The 19,905-nt window shown below is 32.3% G+C and overlaps 2 protein-coding genes and 2 long non-coding RNA genes across 5 annotated transcripts in view; 2 read left to right on the top strand and 2 right to left on the bottom strand.

Annotated features, from left to right (window-relative positions):
* The window catches only part of LOC124956562, a 112,458-nt gene that overhangs the window by 14,343 nt on the left and 78,210 nt on the right, over positions 1-19,905 (bottom strand). The gene's annotated exons all lie outside the window — the stretch shown is intronic.
* Positions 1,051-4,704, top strand: LOC124956565. The gene is made up of 2 exons (XR_007103296.1): positions 1,051-1,604; positions 3,976-4,704. It is a non-coding gene; the product is annotated as an uncharacterized LOC124956565 (long non-coding RNA).
* Positions 8,004-15,636, top strand: LOC124956560 (forkhead box protein E4-like). Of its 2 annotated transcripts, none has more exons than XM_047512526.1 (2): positions 8,004-9,481; positions 14,920-15,636. In XM_047512526.1, the coding sequence occupies exons 1-2, from the start codon at positions 8,215-8,217 to the stop codon at positions 15,237-15,239; spliced, it is 1,587 nt and encodes a 528-aa protein (XP_047368482.1). In that variant the 5' UTR covers positions 8,004-8,214; the 3' UTR covers positions 15,240-15,636. The 2 variants fall into 2 exon arrangements, with proteins under 2 accessions (XP_047368482.1, XP_047368483.1); XM_047512527.1 differs by lacking the exon at positions 14,920-15,636 and adding an exon at positions 11,331-11,740.
* Positions 18,391-19,727, bottom strand: LOC124956566. The gene is made up of 3 exons (XR_007103297.1): positions 19,375-19,727; positions 19,175-19,300; positions 18,391-18,614 (listed from the first exon to the last, which is right to left on the bottom strand). It is a non-coding gene; the product is annotated as an uncharacterized LOC124956566 (long non-coding RNA).

The following is a 19,905-nucleotide window of genomic DNA, read 5'->3' as shown; positions in this document are numbered from 1 at the left end:
TATCTCGATGGTATAACTATAGATTATAATAGACACCTATCTTGAGATAGTTAATTTCTTGTCTCTGTTTTCTTTTCTTTTTTTTTCTTTTTACATTATTTATTTTTCCATTGTGGGATATTTTGCAGGATGATTTTCTTTTTTTTTATAAGTACTTTTAGGTGCAGTTTTGAAACAAGTTCGATGTCCCATCGTAAGTAGATATATTTGTTTATATACTATTTGTAAGTACTTTTGACACACCTGTGGTAACAGGTGACGAAGGGCAAGTGCCACGAAACTTTATTGGGCCCGTCTTATAAGAGTCTAAAAAGTAGGTGGATCTTATAACAAGGGAATTGAATTTCAAAGAGCAAGCCACAAGGATCCGCTCGATGACCAGAATGGCGACCACGTGCTCGATTTTACTTTCTTCTTTGAACTCTTTCATATGAAAAAAAAAAAAAAAAAAAAAATAGAAAAAAAGTGAACTTGTATCGAGGAGTTGAAATCACGAAAAGTAAGATGGCGAGTTTGCAAAATGAGAGAATATATTCGAGAGAAAAGATAATAGGGAATTAGATGAAAAGTAAGTAAATGCATATAAAGTTGATATTAAATGCATGTGTATTGTTTTTTTTAATATACATATTCATTATCATTATCGTGAAATTTTATATATTTGTAATTTCATGTATCCGAAAATGTAAAAACCAAATTTTTACATTATTTTCTATCGTCAAATGAAAAAAAAAAGTATCGATAAATTCTTGATTTAAACATTGTCGATCGTTTATTATGTATAAAGAAATGAAAAATATTTGAAAAGATTTATGAAAAATAATCATCAGAGTTGGATATTATTTTGTATAATAAAATTATAAATAATTTATAAGCGTTAAGTACTCTTATATATCTATTATATTTCATATAAGAATAGTTAAAAAGAAGAGAAGAAAAAAAATGAATGTAACAAGATTTTCGATATATTGGATTTTTTTTTAGATACGTCAGCGTTATTGTGGGGTTGCGATATATACCCTTTGACCGTGGCGGATGTAGGGACGCGAGTGATGCGTACTGTAACGTAGGGAAACGGCGTAGGGAAGTCCGTAGGGTTTGTAAGGCGCAGCCACGATCAGCGGTATAAAATTACGGTATCGTGTAAACAGAATATCTCGTCGGCACGTCTGATGGCCGCTTGGGTGGCCGTCAGGCTTTCACGTGTTCTCCACAAGCATCGGGACTACGGTTACGTCGAGTCGCGGTCTCTCCATTCCCTTTTCTTTGCGATCTGTTAGCTGGATAACGTAAGATGGAAGCGATAGTCTGCTTTTCAAAGGATGAATCTTTGTGTTATCTTAAATTTTCGAAAAATAACACGTGAATAGCAAAAAACTGAACCGAAGTAACGTTACGTTTAATTTGTACCAACATCGTATGTGAAATACTTTTATCACGATTATCTACTATTCTTTAAAAAATTGGTGAACTTTAATATAAATATATACGTCGTCGAAATAAAACTGTCGTGTCGAATCATTTATAATTGTCGAATTAAAAATGACGAATTAATAACAGAATCAATGATGTCCGATGGAAATAAAAATATATTTTATCTACATGTAAGTACCTATTTATAACGTCTCTCTCTCTTTTTCTTTCTCTCTCTCTCTCTCTCTCTCTCTCTCTCCCTCTTTCTCTCTCCATTAAATCGTATTCGACTGGCGAATGAAAAATGACGATTTAATATCAAAATCAAAAGTATACGATGAATCTATTTGTATGTAAGTACACGTTTGTAACGTCTCTCTGTATCTATTCATGTAGCGAATAATATTTAGGTTCTGACAAATTTTATTGTGCTACGTTTATCTCGAAGCGATTTATTTATGATATTTTCTGAAATGCGTCTTTATTGAAATATTCGAAAATTTATAGATAGTAGATTGTCGTCCATCGTATCGAAATAATAATTATCATTTCAATTAGCATTATTATTATTATTGATTCGAAAGAAATTTTCGAAGATAAAATAATCTTTTCTATTCTTGTTTTTCCAAGACTTTTTAACACATTCAATTCGTTGCTAATTTTAATTTTATTACTAATTTGGTCAAAATAATGACACTCTTCATCATTCATATTAGGTATTTTAACCGTAACCCGTTATGACTTTCAACCTATTCAATCTATTAATTTAATTTGTTTTTTTTTTTAATTTGTAAATATACATCTACTAATCCGATGAGAACAGTTCGAGAAAATTATTTTAAATAAAAAAATTTTACGTATTAATTTAGATAAAACTTTATACGTTCAATTCAAAGTAAGCCTAATTCGAATTAAAACAAGTCCTAACTAATTTGTCTTTATCCGAAAGGAAAGTTAAAATTATATAGAATCAATTATTTTGGTTTCATCAATTTAGAAACTTTTTCATATGTATAAATTCGAAAACACTATAAATAGATAGATACAATATAATATAGTTATAGTATAAATAATACTATAATATAGATATAGTATGAATAATAGATGAAGCGAAAAAATAGTATTGCATTCATACAATCGATTGATAAGAGCTCGTCAACAACGACAAGAAATTAAATCACTTTTTATCGATTAAAAAATGTCACAAAGGAAAGACGTTTTGAACGATTAAAAAAAAGATGCGATCCTGTTGAATGTAAACACGTAAAATTTTCTAACTACCACGTGAAACGTGATCAGTAGCAATTTCTGGTTCCGGTTTGATGTTTTCCTATGCTTAGTAACATGTGCGATCGTAACTGTTTTCTTTGGGCGCTTTTGCTTACCAACACTTAAACGGTGCTTTTCATGTTTAAAAAATCGATTGCGACTTGCCTAATCAAAACGGCGATTAATCGTTAAGTGCATACATATCTACGGAATAAATATCATAGACGTCAATCGTTTGCCTCCATTATTAACATCTTCGATGATTTCGAATGATCATTAATAATGAAGTATAAATTGAATATAAAATAAAAAGATTATAATTTTCCAATATTATGTAATACAATGGAAAAATCCAAACTATTTTAAGTAAACGATTAGTATATTTGTAATAAAATATTAGTACGTAATGTAAGCGATGTAATCCTGAGTCAGTTCTGACACTTAATTATTTGTACTAATCGAAATATTTGTCATTAGTTAATAAAAATACTAAACAAATAAATAAAAGTGATCAACTTTCGAAACAATTCTATATTATAAAACATTTTATACGACTGATAAGTATAATATAAAATATTTGCCTGCATATTGTTATAATATAAGTATGATACATACATTGCTATATATTAGACGAAAGAGTTTAGAGGATATATTCTGAGAGGATGCTTAAAGGAAATTTTCAGGCGATTAAGATTCGTTCACAAAATACGACAAGCATTCGGTAGAAATTGAAAAAGATGTGAATTGTAATTGCAAAATATTTCTAATAAATTTCTATTATCGTCTTTCTTTACGATTTTACGAAGATATTATTGTAATATGAAATCTTTAACAATAGGTTTAATTCCAGATACCATTTTGATATGAAAACCATGCAAATCGAATACTTCGAAGTAATCAACGGACACGTTTAAAGTCTTGTACAATATTTTTATTTTTAATAATCTTTAAATTTAATTTTTCTCTAAATTTCTTTAAATTTATTTTTAATATATCCAAATCATTTTTTCAGATTATCGTGATATAGAAAGATATTATTATAATATAAAGATAATTAGTTATAGTTATAAGAATTTGCGTGTGTATGAAATCAAAAAATATTTTTATACTAATACTTTTGTTATTATAAATCTTAAAATAAATAGAAACGAAAGGGTATTAACAATAAATTTGATATATCTATCTAAATTAACGTAGAGATTATATAGGTATTTATTGTATGCATTTTCTCAAGGACTTTTCTTTCTTTTAAATTTACGACACATACAGATAGAAATTATTACTTTATTTCAGCTAAGAGGCACTTGAAGAGAAGCCCTTCGACGTGTAGCACGAAAGAAAAGTCGTCGGTAGTAAATTAGAGAGCCTATCCCTGTGTCTGGACAGGAGCATCTAAAGAAGGAAGAGAAAGAGAAAAATACGGGGGATGGAAAGAGTCACGAGCACTCCACTTTCAACCCTTAAGCCACGAGGCCATCTTCATAGTCAACAAATCAAAACGAGTGTCCTCGTACACGGAAGATCCTTGACGATGCTAACGTTTCCTTCGGTGGGAAGAATCATTCTTGGGAGAAATGAAAAAACGATTTCTTTTCCTTTTTCTTTTCGTCCTTGTATTCATATCATCTTTCATAAGTTAAGATAAGTACTTTTTTATGTATATGATGTAGCCTGTACTTATATACATACTTTGGTCAAATGATCTTCTTTCAAATGGCAACATTTCAATTAACAAAGATACAAAGTGAACAGTTCATAAGACTTTTTTTACCCGATTCCAAAATATGTTTACAATCATGATATCTACACTTATATCTAATATAAAGATATATTATGAAATATAACGTTTACTATTATTATATTATGATGTAATATACGACATGATACATTTCACATGTAATTTTCGTCAAATTATCTTGATATCTAATTAGCAAATATGAAAAAGAAATGAAATTTGTAAACGATACGTTACCTAAAAACGTCGTAATGGGTTACATTAAAAATAATAGATATTTGCTGATATTTAATTTATCGTAATTTTTTATCCCTATAACAAAGTACATTCACAATCAGATATCAACATTAACGATATACAATTATCCTGATGGGTATAAAATGTTTATGATTTCATATTATGAAATTATACGTAATATATGAAATGATATAATTCGTATTATACGTTTGTTATACGTTTGTTAGACAAAGATAATAAGAGATGAAATAAAGAATTTCCTGGTATCTATTCACGATCTTTGTTACGTGTTACGCGTCTATGTACCTACATACATAAGTACGAGAAGAGAGGGAAAAGTAAGATGGCTGTGTCGCATCTCTTTCAGCGGATAGATCGTAAAGCAAACAAACTCTCAGAGAATACATGGTCGAATGGCGCACGTTGTCCTCCAGGAAAAAGGAGGGTGACATCAAGTTATATCTTTCTCCTCACAATATAGACGCTAATATCCTTTCGGTTTAAGAAATATGAAAATAATATCGTTAATAAATTAATAAATTAACAAAATTTTCATTCGCAATTATAAATTAAATGTTCACGTAATTAAGTAAATAAAGTATTTATCTTGTTATAAACGAAATAATAAAAATGTCACGTTTTGAACGAATGACAGGATCATTCTCACACAGAGAGATCATATTTTCAAAACAATGACAGCATTACGTTACGGCTTTCATCTTTTATCTTTTATCTTTCATCTATGATCTTCTTTCTCTTTTTTTACTTTTATTTTTTCATAGAACCATCGACAGACTAATTTTCCGATCGTGAGATTCGATAATTGAAATTTCTCGAGACCACAAGTATCAAGTGTCTCAAGGATCGTAATAAAAATGAGTGCGGGAAACGATAAGACCTACGATGTTATTATTTTATTAACCGGTCATTCGACGCCTCGTCACGCGCCCAGATGAATAAACATCGTACCGTTCGACTGTCCTCGATGGAGCAAACCTACAGTTAGAGTCAAACGATATCGAATGTCTGCGAGATAAACCGTCGGTTCAAAGGATATCTTTCCTTGATTATAATTCTTCGAGACCAAAAATATATACTTAGCCATAAGTACTTACACAATTTTTATTCATTTATTTATTTCTTATATATTTTTCTTTTTTTCATTATTTGTAACATTCAATGAAAATATTTTAACAACGCATATAATATTATTTTAGTTTTAAAGATATTCGAACGGGCTCTTTTTAATTAATTAGATGTTTCGTTAAATAGGAAAAATTCGAGAAACTATTGATCGATGATTGTATTATCCATTATTATTATTATTCTTTTTTTTCTTGTTTTATTTTATTTTATTTTATTTTTTTTATTTTTTTTATTTTTTTTTAATAGGAATATACCTACATACATGTATACGTTTTTGAAAAATTTAGATATACAGAAACGAAATAATGATTTGTTATTCGTTATATTACTTATTTCAATGTAAGTATCATAGTCACGTAAGTGTCCTCCGAGGGCATAAATAAAATGGGCGGTTCAAGAAATGGGCGGGGCCAAACATCCGGTTGGTTAACGAGCCGACCAACTGTTACACATCTTTTTAATTTGTCCTATGATACCTATTATGAATGTGATTAAAAATTTATTGCTATTTATTTTTCACTTATAAAAATTAATCTTGATGATCTTTAATTTTATCAAATTTTCAACAAAATTTTATTCATCTCTGATAAAGTGATTAATTGTTATTGATTTATTCCATCGTATAAATTGAATTGCATATATACCTATACACGTATATATGTATATATATATATATATATATATACCTCATAGAAAATGATTTGTTCAAAATTTGTATTAGTAAGTTATAAATTTCAAAAAAGGTTTCAAGAAGAAGGAAATGGAAAATACATGTCGTTCTTCATTTCTTGGAAGATAACTCCGTAGAAATACAGGTCGTCAAAGATCCTTGTAGATGAAAAGTGAAGAAAAAGAAAGTGGAAAAAAGATTTAGAAAAAGAGAGAGAGAGAGAGAGAGAGAGAAATAGACAAAAAGGGGCAGAAAGAAAGTAAAAAGGTAAGAGAACAAAATACAGAGAAAAAGAAGAAGAAGAAGAAAGAAAAGAACTAAGATAGATTAATGATAAAATAAAAAAGACAATGAAAAAAAGAAAGGACAACAAAATAGAATAAAAGAATAAAAGTTATTAAAAATAATAGAAAAATTGAGAAAGAGAGAGAGAGAGAGAGAGAGAGAGAGAGAGAGAGAGAGAGAGAAAAAAAAAAAAAAAAAATAGAAACAAAAAAGAGAGAGAGAGAGAGACATACACAAAGGGAGAAAAAGTTCAGAAGAAGGAAATGGAAAATACATATCATTCTTCATTTCTTGAAAGATAACTCCATAGAAATACAGGTCGTCAAAGATTCTTGTAGATGAAAAGTGAAGAAAAAGAAAGTGGAAAAAAGATTTAGAAAAAAAGAGAGAGAGAGAGAGAGAGAGAAATAGACAGAAAGGGGCAGAAAGAAAGTAAAAAGGTAAGAGAACAAAATACAGAGAAAAAGAAGAAGAAGAAGAAAGAAAAGAACTAAGATAGATTAATGATAAAATAAAAAAGACAATGAAAAAAAGAAAGGACAACAAAATAGAATAAAAGAATAAAAGTTATTAAAAATAATAGAAAAATTGAGAAAGAGAGAGAGAGAGAGAGAGAGAGAGAGAGAGAATAAATAAAAAAAAATAGAAACAAAAAAGAGAGAGAGAGAGAGAGAGAGAGAGACATACACAAAGGGAGAAAAAGTTCATCGACGACTATCGTAAAGGCAGGTCGTCGTCAGGCGTGACACGGACGATGAACGTTGAATTTTGATTGGACGAGAGCGCGCTCAGTTCGGCCAATAGTTTCGAAGAATTGCCGCGCGCCTCCACCTCTCATTCACGCCTCCAAGAAATAGGAAAGAAGACGAAAGAGAGAGAGACGTCAAGATCGACTCCGCATCGATAGATCTCGAGAGCGCCGAAAGTCCAGTCGTTCGAAAACACAACCGCGTTCGACTTCCTCGTCGCGTTTCTTCGTCTATCAATAAGGAAATACTATCCTTATCGTTATCGTCGCCGTTGATTGAAGAATAAACTTTTTTGTATATGTAAATATATACAACAAAAACAAATCTTCCAATTGTGCGCTGAGTATAACAATATTGAAAGAGAGAAAGAGAGAGAGAGAGAGAGAGAAGGAGAGAAAAAGAAATAAATCGAATAAAAATTCGAATCGAAGTGAGATAGTTCTTTTTTTTTGCGATAGTGTGAATCATCGAACAAAATTCATTATTATGTTTTGTTTTATTATCGCCCAGGCCTGAGATAGAGATATTAAATCAGTTACGTAGGAGGAAAGGGAAGAGAAAATTAAAAAAAAAAAAAAAAAAATAAAGAAAAGAAAAGAAAATAGTAAAAAGAAAAGAAAAGTACTTGGTTAAATTAGTTGGACGAGATCCGCCCAGCGGAGAAAATGTCCGACGCGAGTGCGTGAGATCGTGAGAATAGAGAAGTTTCGATGGATCAGAGCATGATAGTGACGTCGTTGCCGCGAGGAGGATCTCTGTCGGAGATCAGTCGGAGACAACATACGACGATGAAGAACGAGTCCGATGGTAACGTTCATGTGCATGGACAAGAAACTTCGCAGTCCGTCGGGCAATCGAGTTCTACGTTGGTTGGTACGCGTACTAGTTTGGGATTACACGGGAATCTATCGCAGAATCAAAATATGGATCAACTTATGTGCAATCCTTCGAGCACGGAGGTGGCACGTAAACCAGGTGCACGTCGTCAAGAGAAACCACCATATTCCTACATAGCCCTTATAGTGATGGCGATACAATCGAGCCCAGGAAAGAGACTGACCCTCTCAGAAATTTATTCCTTCCTTCAACAACGTTTTCCATTCTTTCGTGGCGCTTATCAAGGCTGGAAGAATTCCGTTCGTCATAATTTAAGCTTGAACGAGTGTTTCATCAAATTACCAAAGGGTCTTGGTAGACCCGGAAAGGGTCATTATTGGACGATAGATCCCTCGACTGAGTATATGTTCGAGGAGGGTAGCTTTCGTCGTCGGCCACGAGGTTTCCGTCGCAAGTGTCAAGCTCTTAAACCCCAATACCCACAGTATTTCTCTGCCAGCGGACCTGTAGGGGTTCAGGCTGGTTACGATAATCTAACGGCGTCCGGTGGCATGGAATACGCGAACGGTTATCAAAATCAATATCAGAATTATCAGGAGTACGCTATGTATGGACCTGCGGCAGCAGTTTCCGCGGATTGGACCTATCCTGAGCCGAGTTATAAGACACCTCCTATAGCCGAAGTCACTTATAAGACAACCGAGGTCACTTATAAAACCGGCGAACCTTCGTCAGTTTATCGTAACGGCGAATTGGTTACGTTTAAGAGCGAGCCCGGTTATGGCGTTGGAAGGAATCAGGATCAATTGAGTTCCGTTGCAGCTTACAGACCTATAGACGGATTTCAGCTGAAAGATCATCATCCGCAACATCATCAGGAAACGATATACAAGGACAACGAGGGTATGATGATCTACAAGTGTGCGGGTAATCCCACCGTGAACGCTCAGCCTACTACCGGACAAGACTATTACGTGGGTTACGGTGCTATTGGTGTCAACAATGCAGGCGTTGCAGCCACGGCTAACGTCAACGTCAATCTCGCTATGCAGACGGTTCACGATCAAAACGGGAACGGTAGCCCTGCTGGGAACGTAGCTTCGCCGCACAGCGCTTGTCAGACACCTGTCACCGATCACGGTGAGTTTCAATTTTCCCGCCATTTTTAAATTCCCACAATTTTTCAAATACCTCGTCTCAAAGCGAGAATACGAACGTTATAAAATAAACACAATACGATTAGATTTCATCTGATATATTTTCTGATTTATGTTTCTAAGAAAAAGACGGAAAACAAAATAACAAATTTTTTAACGATTCGAGCTTTTCACTTACTTTTGGTTTTCTTTTAATCTATAATTCGAATTTCGCTTGTATTATTCGATAGAAATTTTATTCCTTTTTAACTGCAACTCGATGAAATGCAAAGTGACCTGCCATAATATTGACAAAGAATCAACGCTCGTTCCTCGATACAGTTTAGCGAATTAGTGAAACAAAATCATTCATAATAAGGCAATACTCCACATAACTTATCTACTTATTTACTTATTAATATATCGAATATCTTGACATTTTTTGGGACGAAATAAATCGATGAGTTGAAATAAAACAATAAAACGTTAACAACGTCGATGAAAAAAATAACCACTTCTCTTTATACATTTCTAATTTGAAGAAATTCAATGAATGATCCCGACTTTCTTCGTTTTCTTACATCGACACGGTTTATCCGTTTGAATCTGGCATGATGTTGAAAAAAATTTTCTCGAGGAATATCAATCGACACAATAACATTAATAGACGTCGATAGGACCAAGCTCGTCATCAATTGCAATATTATTTGATTGCATTGAAGCATTGTGTGATTCGACATGAAATGTGAATAAAACGTTATTGATCTTGCATAAAACACGAACTATTAATTCTCGAATCCTAATTGAGATACTTTTACATAGTATCGTCGGTCGCTGGTCACGAACAAGTACATGTTCAAACTTCTTTTGAATTATTGTAAATCGCGAGGAAAACATTAGCTCGTGGCGATCGTGTTGTCGTTTTGGGGCCATCTGGAAGACCGGAGACAGTTTACGAGCTCATGGCCGCGCCCGGCGCCAGAATCCGTAATACGAGACTCAAGAACGCGTCTTTTAACGCATACCTACCTACCTCGGACCATTCTGGAATTCACGAGCCATCGAGTCTGCTCGAGCATGTCTATCTTCCCTTCGAGACACCCTTACCTTCCCTTTAACCTTTTACGATAATTTATTCGACTATGTTGAAAAAATAAAGGACACGATTTAAAGTAGAAAGTTAATCAAAAAAGAAAGAAAAACGGGATAAAAAAGGAAACTAGAAGATTGGACGATAAATTAGAAACTATTTTGAAAAAAGAAAAATTATTAATGAATAAATAAGAGAAAATAAATGAGGTTGATATGAAAATTTATAATATACGTCGGAAGGATTAACACGTTGTTCTCGTGGCACTTCTCCTGTGATTCGTATTTTATCGAATCGAATGGCTCTTTGTAAGGATCGGCCATCGGTCTGTTATATTTTTCAAATATACGTGAAAAGAAACGAATCATTTTATCCCTTATCAATTATAGATTATCTATATAATTATTTGAATATTCTAAATATGAGAATATCTAAAAACAATTATAACGCGATGTGCCACTGATCAAAGAATCGAAAAAAATAGATTAGATTAAAAAATAAAAAGTAAGAAAATATATTAGATGTCTATGTAAAAAAACGAAATACAAAAATTTTCCTTAAATTCTAGACGATTGTTGTTAAATCCTTTATAGAAGGAATTGTTCGAAGCCATATTCGAATAATATACCGAAACGATATTCATTCGAAATTTTTCAGCTCGCTATTCTTACGTATTGCACGTTGTATCGAAATTTCGATTGATTAATTAATTATTCGACAATTATCTTTATCGCTCATCGACTAATTCATGACGCACTCATAGATACCAACCATTTGCCGATTCTCCGAAAAGGATTAGAAATGAAAGTGAAAGGAAGGAGAGAATCAGAGATTGACATTCGGTGAAAAGCGTCACAGAATCGTAAGAGTTGACAGGACCTATTAGACGAGATGACGCTTTGCCGTCACACGCCCAGATGCAGCCCGTAACTCGTAAGATAGTAATTCTTCGCTTGTAAGCTAACACGTGTAACGTCGGAACTCGCGACACGCCCTCCACCTCACATTTGCTTCCTTCTATGACACCCCGTGGAAATATCAATTTCTTGTATCTCTTCAGGGGGAAAAAAAATATTTCTGACATTGTAAAACAGTTCAAACTTCTGACATTGTTCAACAATATTCATATATTCAATAATATAATATTTAAATGAAAAATCTATTTCTTAGCGTATGTCGTAATTTAAAATTTATTACAAATTTGTAAAAATGTATTATATAAAATAAGCAATTTAAATTATTAATATAATTTACTAATATTATCACTAATAAATTACTAATATAATTTAAAATTTATTACAAATTTGTAAAAAAATATCGTATACATATATACACACCTTTATTACAAATATATGTATATATGTATATATGTATATATTTGTAAAAAAGGTGTGTATATATATGTATACGATATTTTATATATATATATATATATATATATATATATATAAAATATGTGTATATATATATATATAAAATATGTGTATATATATATATATATATATATATATATATATATGTGTGTAATCAAAATAGATTTTATATCACGAACACTTCATGTACTTAAGTTTGAAGACAACTTACCATATTAATAATAATTGTTTCCGTTTGGCGATTAAAATACGATAAATAAAAAAGGAAAATTGATATCCACTCGTCGTTTTAATGCATAATACAAAACGATAAGCCAAAACAAAAAAAAAGAAAGGAAAATCTCATGAATTTCCACCACTACGAATCCGTAAGACGCGTAAACTTTTTGCCACGTGCAATTAGTAGAGTCGCGTGCTGCTTGTATGTAAGAGCAAGAGAAAGAGAGAGAGAAAGAGAGAGAAAGAGAGAGAGAGAGAGCCTCAAATCGTGGCCACGCTTGTAAACATTTACAAAGCGCGATAAACAAGACGTTACTCTAATATACGTTCCACTTACGAGAAACGAAGTAGTAGCCGAAGGCAGTATTCGTGTAAACGGCTTTTTAACTCGTCAAAGAGTAAGGTCGAGAGAGTAGGGAGTTAAAATTTAATGATACTTCAGATCGGTAGGATCGAAACAAACAAAGGGTGAGCGTAATCGTCCGATTATACAATCTTTTGCGTCATACTTATGAACATGAGGATCGGTGGATGTATTGTTCTCATTCAGATTCATCATTTCTCTCTCTTTCTCTCTCTCTCTCTTCCTCTTTCTATCTCTATCTCTGTCCCTCTTGCTTATGTGATAAGTGCAATCTATTCCTCCTCTATCTTGATATCCTGTAAATCGTCGACAGTGTGTAAACTCGCCACCCACGCATTTACCACCCTTCCACCTTATCCCTACTTCACCCTAAAGCTATATCCTCCCATCTCATTTCCGTCAGTCACCGAAGTGTAAACGAGATCAATCTGCAGCCAGGGATGTTTTCTTTTGTTTTTTCTTTTTTCTTTTTCGTCTTCTTCTTTTAATTTTTTTTCTTTTTCCTTTTCTTTTCTCTTCCTCTTCCCCTTGCTTTTCCCTCACCCCCCGTTCTTCCTCTTCTTCTTCTTATTCTTCAACTTCTTCCCCGGTCTTGGTATATTTCTGGCCGCATCTTCTCTCTCTCTCTCTCTCTCTCTCTCTCTCTCTCTCTCTCTCTCTGTCTCTCTCTCTGCTCTCGACATTATTCTCGTTGTGTTACCACGAATACCGTGCCGGTATTCGAGCAGAAACAGGCTACTGTATCCGTCTTTTACAACAGCACTGTTTCTCGATCGCCTTCGACGCGTACGTAAAAAAAAAATTGGCGACGAGCACGTTGGTCCACGGCCAGAGAGACTCGAGCAGCCTTCTTCGCGGAGAGTTAAAGAGAGAAAGAGAGTGAATGAGAGTGAGAGTGAGTGAATAAGAGTGAGAGTGGAAGAGAGAGAGATAGAGAGAGAGAGAGAGAGAGAGAGAGAGAGAGAGAGAGAGGGAGAGAGAAATAGAGAGAGGGAGAAAGAAAGAGTGATTTTCACCGTGCCATCGAAAGACCACACACGACGCCGTTTTGAAGCTTATGCTAGAGTTGATGCTACTCTTCTGATGGTATCTTCTGCTATAGAGACTCGAAGATAAGACGTGTATCGTCCTTAACCCTTTCAAAGTGTTCGATACTCGGCTCCGATTGTTTTCTAAGATTTTTTATGCAACCCGAATTGTTTTGCATTTATTCAAGAGATATATGTAAAATAGATAATGCTAATCATTATTATGCATTGTTATATAGATAATGTTAATAATTTAGATGAACGATTTATGATAATGAATGTCTTCTCGCGAAGACAATTGGAACGTGTACAGTTATTAAAATAATAATTTTAATTGTCTATCAGTATTATCTAATACGGTATTTGTGTGTAATGTTCTTTATATTTATTTATTTTCTTCTTCTTCTTTTTTTTTTTTTTTTTTTTTAATAGTTTATGAAGAGCAGATACAGACACAATCAATCGAAAAAAAGAATATATATAGTGAAGCTATGTAAACAAATTTATTTGTGGAAAACGATATTACACGGTAGTTATATGAATCATGATTTTTGTTGTTGTGAGTTGTTATTAAAAAAGGTTCGAAAAATACTTATTAAATTTACGAATTTTATCGTGTAATCAGGAAAAATTACTTAAATAAATATCTCATCTTTTCACATATTATATTAACGTTCGAGCTCTACGATAGATATATCAGTCTCGTTTCTTCCAGAATTTGCGTGTATTTTGTTTTTCTTTTTTGCTTTGTTTTTTTTTTTTTTTTTTTTTTTTTTTTTTTTTATAACGAAGAAATAAAAGGAGGGCAAAATCGAGCGAAAAAGAACGAGAGAACGAAGAAGCAGCGAGCTCGAGACACGAGTGAAGTGGTCACTTGAGGCTTGAGACTACTTGAGAGCTGCCGGGATTTATCGTACCTATACAAGAACCGACCGATTTCTATCGTTGGAGAGAACTTTTTCTTCTTTTCCTTGGATTTGTTCTTCCTCGCATCTTCGTAGCGTCATGTGTGGTCTCAAACTACGAAAAATATATCGAATTTTCTTCCTGTAACAATGCATTATCAAATTTATCGTTCACATGTATACTTATCGAATAATAACAATTCGTAGGAAGTTCAGTACAAATTAAAAAGAAAAAAGAACATGAAATAATATTTCGTTATAGGAATGATTAGAATCATTGAAGTATTAAGCAAAAAAATCATGTTAAAAAGTGGTATTCTTTTGAGAATAATTCATGCATAAAAATAAAAGTTTATTACTTAATATCTAGGTGAATCTCTTTAGCAATTATCTATTCCCAATGAATCGGTAATACAATTTGATTTTAATATCTTCAAAAAATGGTTTTTCATGTCTGTTACAGGGTTGAAAATGCAATGCTCGAACTCAAGTTCAAATAGTTCTGGAGGTAGCATAATCGATAGAAAGCCCTCGTACTTCGGTCATCCAACGGGTACTGTGAGCTTGAGTTCATTGAGTTCTTTGAGTTCTTTGAACTTAAGTAACATCGGTAGTCTGAGCATATCGAATGTGCCAAACGTAGCCGTTTCTTCGAGCCTCCATCACGCCAACACACCGCCTCCGCCGCCGCCGCCACCGCCGCCGACGACGACGACGCCAACGACGACGCCGACGACGCCGACATCGACGATGTATTACGATCAGATAAAGTACAATATGTGAAGAAGTGACAAAGTTAGACTTTTGAGAAAGGAAAAGGCAAAACAAAAAGAAAAAAACAAAAGAAAGGGAGAAAAACTTTACGTCCAAAATCATCTTAAGAAAATTATCTTAGCTCGTTGATAACGATGATAACGATAATGATGATGATATTGATGATGATAACGACAAACGACGACGACGATCATGATCGTCTCAACACGACGACATACTTCTTCAATTTGACTTTGACGATTGTCCGCCTAGAGGTATTATAATATGTATATGTATTTATGATTTATCATTAAATACCGTTGTTAATTTAAGGATAAACGTTGTCGAGAGAAATCTGTAGAATTTAAATATCTCATTCATTGAAAAAAAAAAAAAAAAAAAAAAAAAAAAAAACAAGGGGAATGAAGGAAAGAAGAAAGAAAAGGGGGGGGGGGAAGAAAATGAAAAAAAAGAAAAAAGGGAAAAAAAAGAAAATAACAAAAACAAATTGGAGTATTGTTCGTTTATTGATCATATGACGTCAGCCGGTATCCCAGTAAATTCTATAAGCGCGGATGACGTACTTACTTATTCGCCCTCTTCGAACGCGGTGATCGAGTGTGAATATCCGAGAGAACGACGTCAGGACTCGTTGGTTTTGTGGCAACGATAAGAACTCGACAGAGATTGGGAGTTAATTACGCGACAAGACATTGGATAAGAAAAATGGATAATGCGATTCCGCGTAAGACAATACGTGAAATCAAGACGAACGTTTCGTCTGAAAAACCATGGTGACTCTCTATATTTTTTTTCTTTTCTATTGTTTTCTTTCTTTTTTTTTTTTATTATTGATGATATAAAACATTGATTATACGAAATTAATGTCATGTTGAAATTAAAGATCAATCGAATATTGCAAATACAAAATATATTTGTGATTCATTAGCACGACCGCTAGTTGATAATTTTCATTTTAATTAGATAAATTGGATTTTTTAATTAAATGTTTCTTTTCTTTTTTTTCTCTCGTTTTATTACAATCCTCATATTGGGTCCTCAGATAAAGTTCGAGATATTTGAAATGTTATATAATTAATAGATAACAAATAATCTCTCTCTCTCTCTCTCTCTCTCTCTCTCTCTCTTTCTCTCTAATTTTATTAGATAACATAATTTCTTTCAATAATAACTATTAAATATATCTGTTATCTCGAATAATCTAATTTGTTGAAAATCAAGTCACGTGAATAGCTAAAGTGCCTAAGTGATATGATAGCTAATATAAATTACGTTTATGGGTAGGTATGTTATAATCTAGTAGAACTGGCATTCTATATAAAACATATAATGAATATCTTATCTCTTTTGTAGTATATACATTGATTAATTTCTTTCGATTATATTTTATATATATATATATATAATTTTTTCCCTGAGCTTTTAAATAAGCTTGTAGCTAAAAATATTTTCCCATATTTAGAACAATCGAAAAGTCATATAGTCCTCTTAAGTAAATTTAAATTTCCTTGTTTTATCAAAAAAAAAAAAAAAGATAGTTCAATCGTGCCTATTCTACTATATTTTCCTTATTACATAAATCTTCTTTACACATCTTTCGTGTTCCCACGCGCTAACTTTTTCATTGAATATTTTTAAAAAGAAAGAGGAAAAGAGGGAAAGAGAAAAAAGGAAGAAGAAGAAAATACTTGAAGTAGAGAACCATATAACAGCTCACACACTAAAGATAATGGGAACGTAAGCGATAGCAACATGTTGCTGGCAGTCTTCATCGGGACGGTTTGTCTCGTCCAACCTAGTCATAAAAATGAGGATGGTATATATCGTCGGGTCTTTTCCAAAATAAAAAATCAGAAGTTTGCTACCTATTCAAGTAATATGGACTCCCTTTCGAATATCGCGTTACCATGTGTTCAAACACCCTTTTTGCCTTCCGAAATGCACGTTCTTACGAATCACGTGAGCGTGCGGCCCTTTTTGTTTCGCAGAAACGCAGCTTGATAATCGATATCGTCACCGTCCAAAAATAACGTTGACATCTGATCTTAATTTCATTATCGCGACCGAGAGGAACACCAAGTTAGATTAATCGGATTGGTCATCCTGTAACCGATAAAAAGCAAAAAAAAAAAGAAAAAAGAAAAAGAAACATTATCGTGTTAGCGGTTAGTTTGACTCTTTCATTGTTCTTTTTAGCTTATGAATGGAAATCCGGATAATACAATGTAAGTATGTAGGTATGTACATAGGATTATCTATGGAATAAATATTTATTACCGTCAATAAATGAACATATATATTTGCATATATATATATATATATATATATATATATATATATATATATATATATACGTATATTAATAAAGAAACAATTATATTAATTGCTTAATAACTGACAATTAGAATTTTAATATAATATAATAAACAGATTAGGTATAGATGGTATAGAGAAGATTATTAATTTGCAATACAGTGGTACATATTAAATTTCGGTAATGTGTTATATCGCATTCGTTACTGAAATATCAAAATAATTTTATTTTATTAGCTTTAATAAAGATAAAAATTACTTAAAATGATTTTCTATATGTAAAGGTAGAAGACTGATTTTAATGAAGAATTATCGTCGATAATTCTTTTCTATAAAAATTAATCAAACGAATTTTATTCTATGACTATCTCAAAGGATTCATTTTTTTTTACATTTATTTAATACGCAATGACCTCGAAATTATTGAAAAAAGGTGAGTACGTGGCCCGTTAGATGCGAAAGAAAAAAGATCGTCCACCGATCACTCTTTTCATCGAATCGAGTTAGGAAACTAAGTGGAACGATTGCTTATACTATAAATTAGAGAACGTTCGCAATGTGTATGATGAAGAGAACATATATGGTGTCGGCTTACACGAAACAGATTCGCAACCGACATTAATTTCGAGATGAGATTTTTCTTCTTGATCAGCTAGGCACAAAGAGACGAGTAATATAATCGTATTTCCCCTTAAAATTTTTCATTCGGAAAATTTGTTACACAAAAATCAATCAAAATTAACTCGTATCCAACGGCTGTTTTTACAATAACTTTATATATATATATATATATATATATATTTTATTTACATAAAACTTGATACATATCTTATAGATACATGTTTGTCAATAATTATTACTAATATGATAGTCTTACAATTAATATACGTAGATAGATATCTAGTTTCATTGCACTTTTCTTTCGAGGATTATACACTTCCAATCCATTGAGATTTCCTTTTATTCTTGTATATATTATTTTATCTAATTATAGTTAAGATATGCACTCTCACTTTTTTCTAATAATTTAAAAGTTGCTTCCTCATCAAGAAAAGATTGTGATGCGTCGTTCTAAAATATTTAATGGTAATAAAATGACAATCAAATTAATAGAAAATTAAAAGGATAGATAATATCAAGATTAAATAAAAATTATCTAATATGATAAATTAAATTATAATGACGATTTACACAATTTTGTATTTTAATAATTGTATAAGTTGATGCATGTGAAATACTTGTGATCGGTTAACAGTTATCAATGTAAAATTTTCAACCCATGCATATAAAAGATCGATATTATTTGAAGAAGAACAATATAGTATATATGTATCGAAAGGAAAACAAACTAATATTTAATTACAATAAGTTAGAGATTAAGAAAGATACCATTCTTAAAATTAATATCTCGGAGATATTTTAATTTTAATTTCTTTGTTATATATGAGGAGCCTTTCGTTCGTCAAGTCGATTAATTCCATAAAAACAAAAACCAAAAATAAAAAAAAATTGATAAAGTTATAGATTTACATTGTGCATTATTTGTTATTCAACTGTCATAAAAATTTTAATTATGTAACGACGTTAAATGTAATTATGAAGAAAATATATTTTAAGTAAAAAAAAGTTACCCATCGATCAATCGGCTCATGTAATTTCACGTTGCTAAAAAATTAAAAACGTCACGTCAATAATATTGATGATATACTAAGGTAAAAAGATCAAAAGGAATTTTTTCAAAACAAAGAGTAGGATTCCTAAAAAAAAAAAAAGAAATATTGAGAAACTTTTCGACGTAAATGGAAAATAAAAAATAGTATCGGATACGAACTAAAAGTTTAATAATACATCCTACTTATGTATCCTTCGATCAGTGAACAAGAGAGCTAGCAGAGATTTCTTTTTTTTTTTCGTACGACGATATTCGATTTAATGCAACTCCTTCCTTGTAAGCCGTCGTTCGAAATGCACGACCGACCATACGACGCGTTATGTGCACGAGGTGCAAGAGAAGTCACTCAATGAGCCCGACGACAGCTACATCACTGTCTTTAAGTGGGCTTCTTTCAGATCGGATAGAATAGGAGAGGACAGAATAGGAGGTTGGTCGGATCGGATCGGATTTTTACTCGTCGATTTCCAAAGAAACAAAAATGCGAGACGTGAACTTTTATTTCTTGGGCTTTCTTTTTCTTCTTCTACGAAAACGCAATTTCGAGAAAAGTATGAAAAGCAGAACCGATAACGTCGATATATTTCTAGGAAGTTCCGTTGGGTGAATTTTTAAAATAGCTGACTTCCAAAGAGTCTGTTAGATGACTGCATTATTTCAAGGTGTTTTCGCAGCGGCATACGTGAGAGA

This window comes from Vespa velutina, chromosome 22 (genome assembly GCF_912470025.1).
Source record: "Vespa velutina chromosome 22, iVesVel2.1, whole genome shotgun sequence".
NCBI classification, from domain to species: domain Eukaryota; kingdom Metazoa; phylum Arthropoda; class Insecta; order Hymenoptera; family Vespidae; genus Vespa; species Vespa velutina.
Note: the sequence above shows the minus strand (reverse complement) of the source record. Positions and strands in the feature narration are given on the sequence as shown.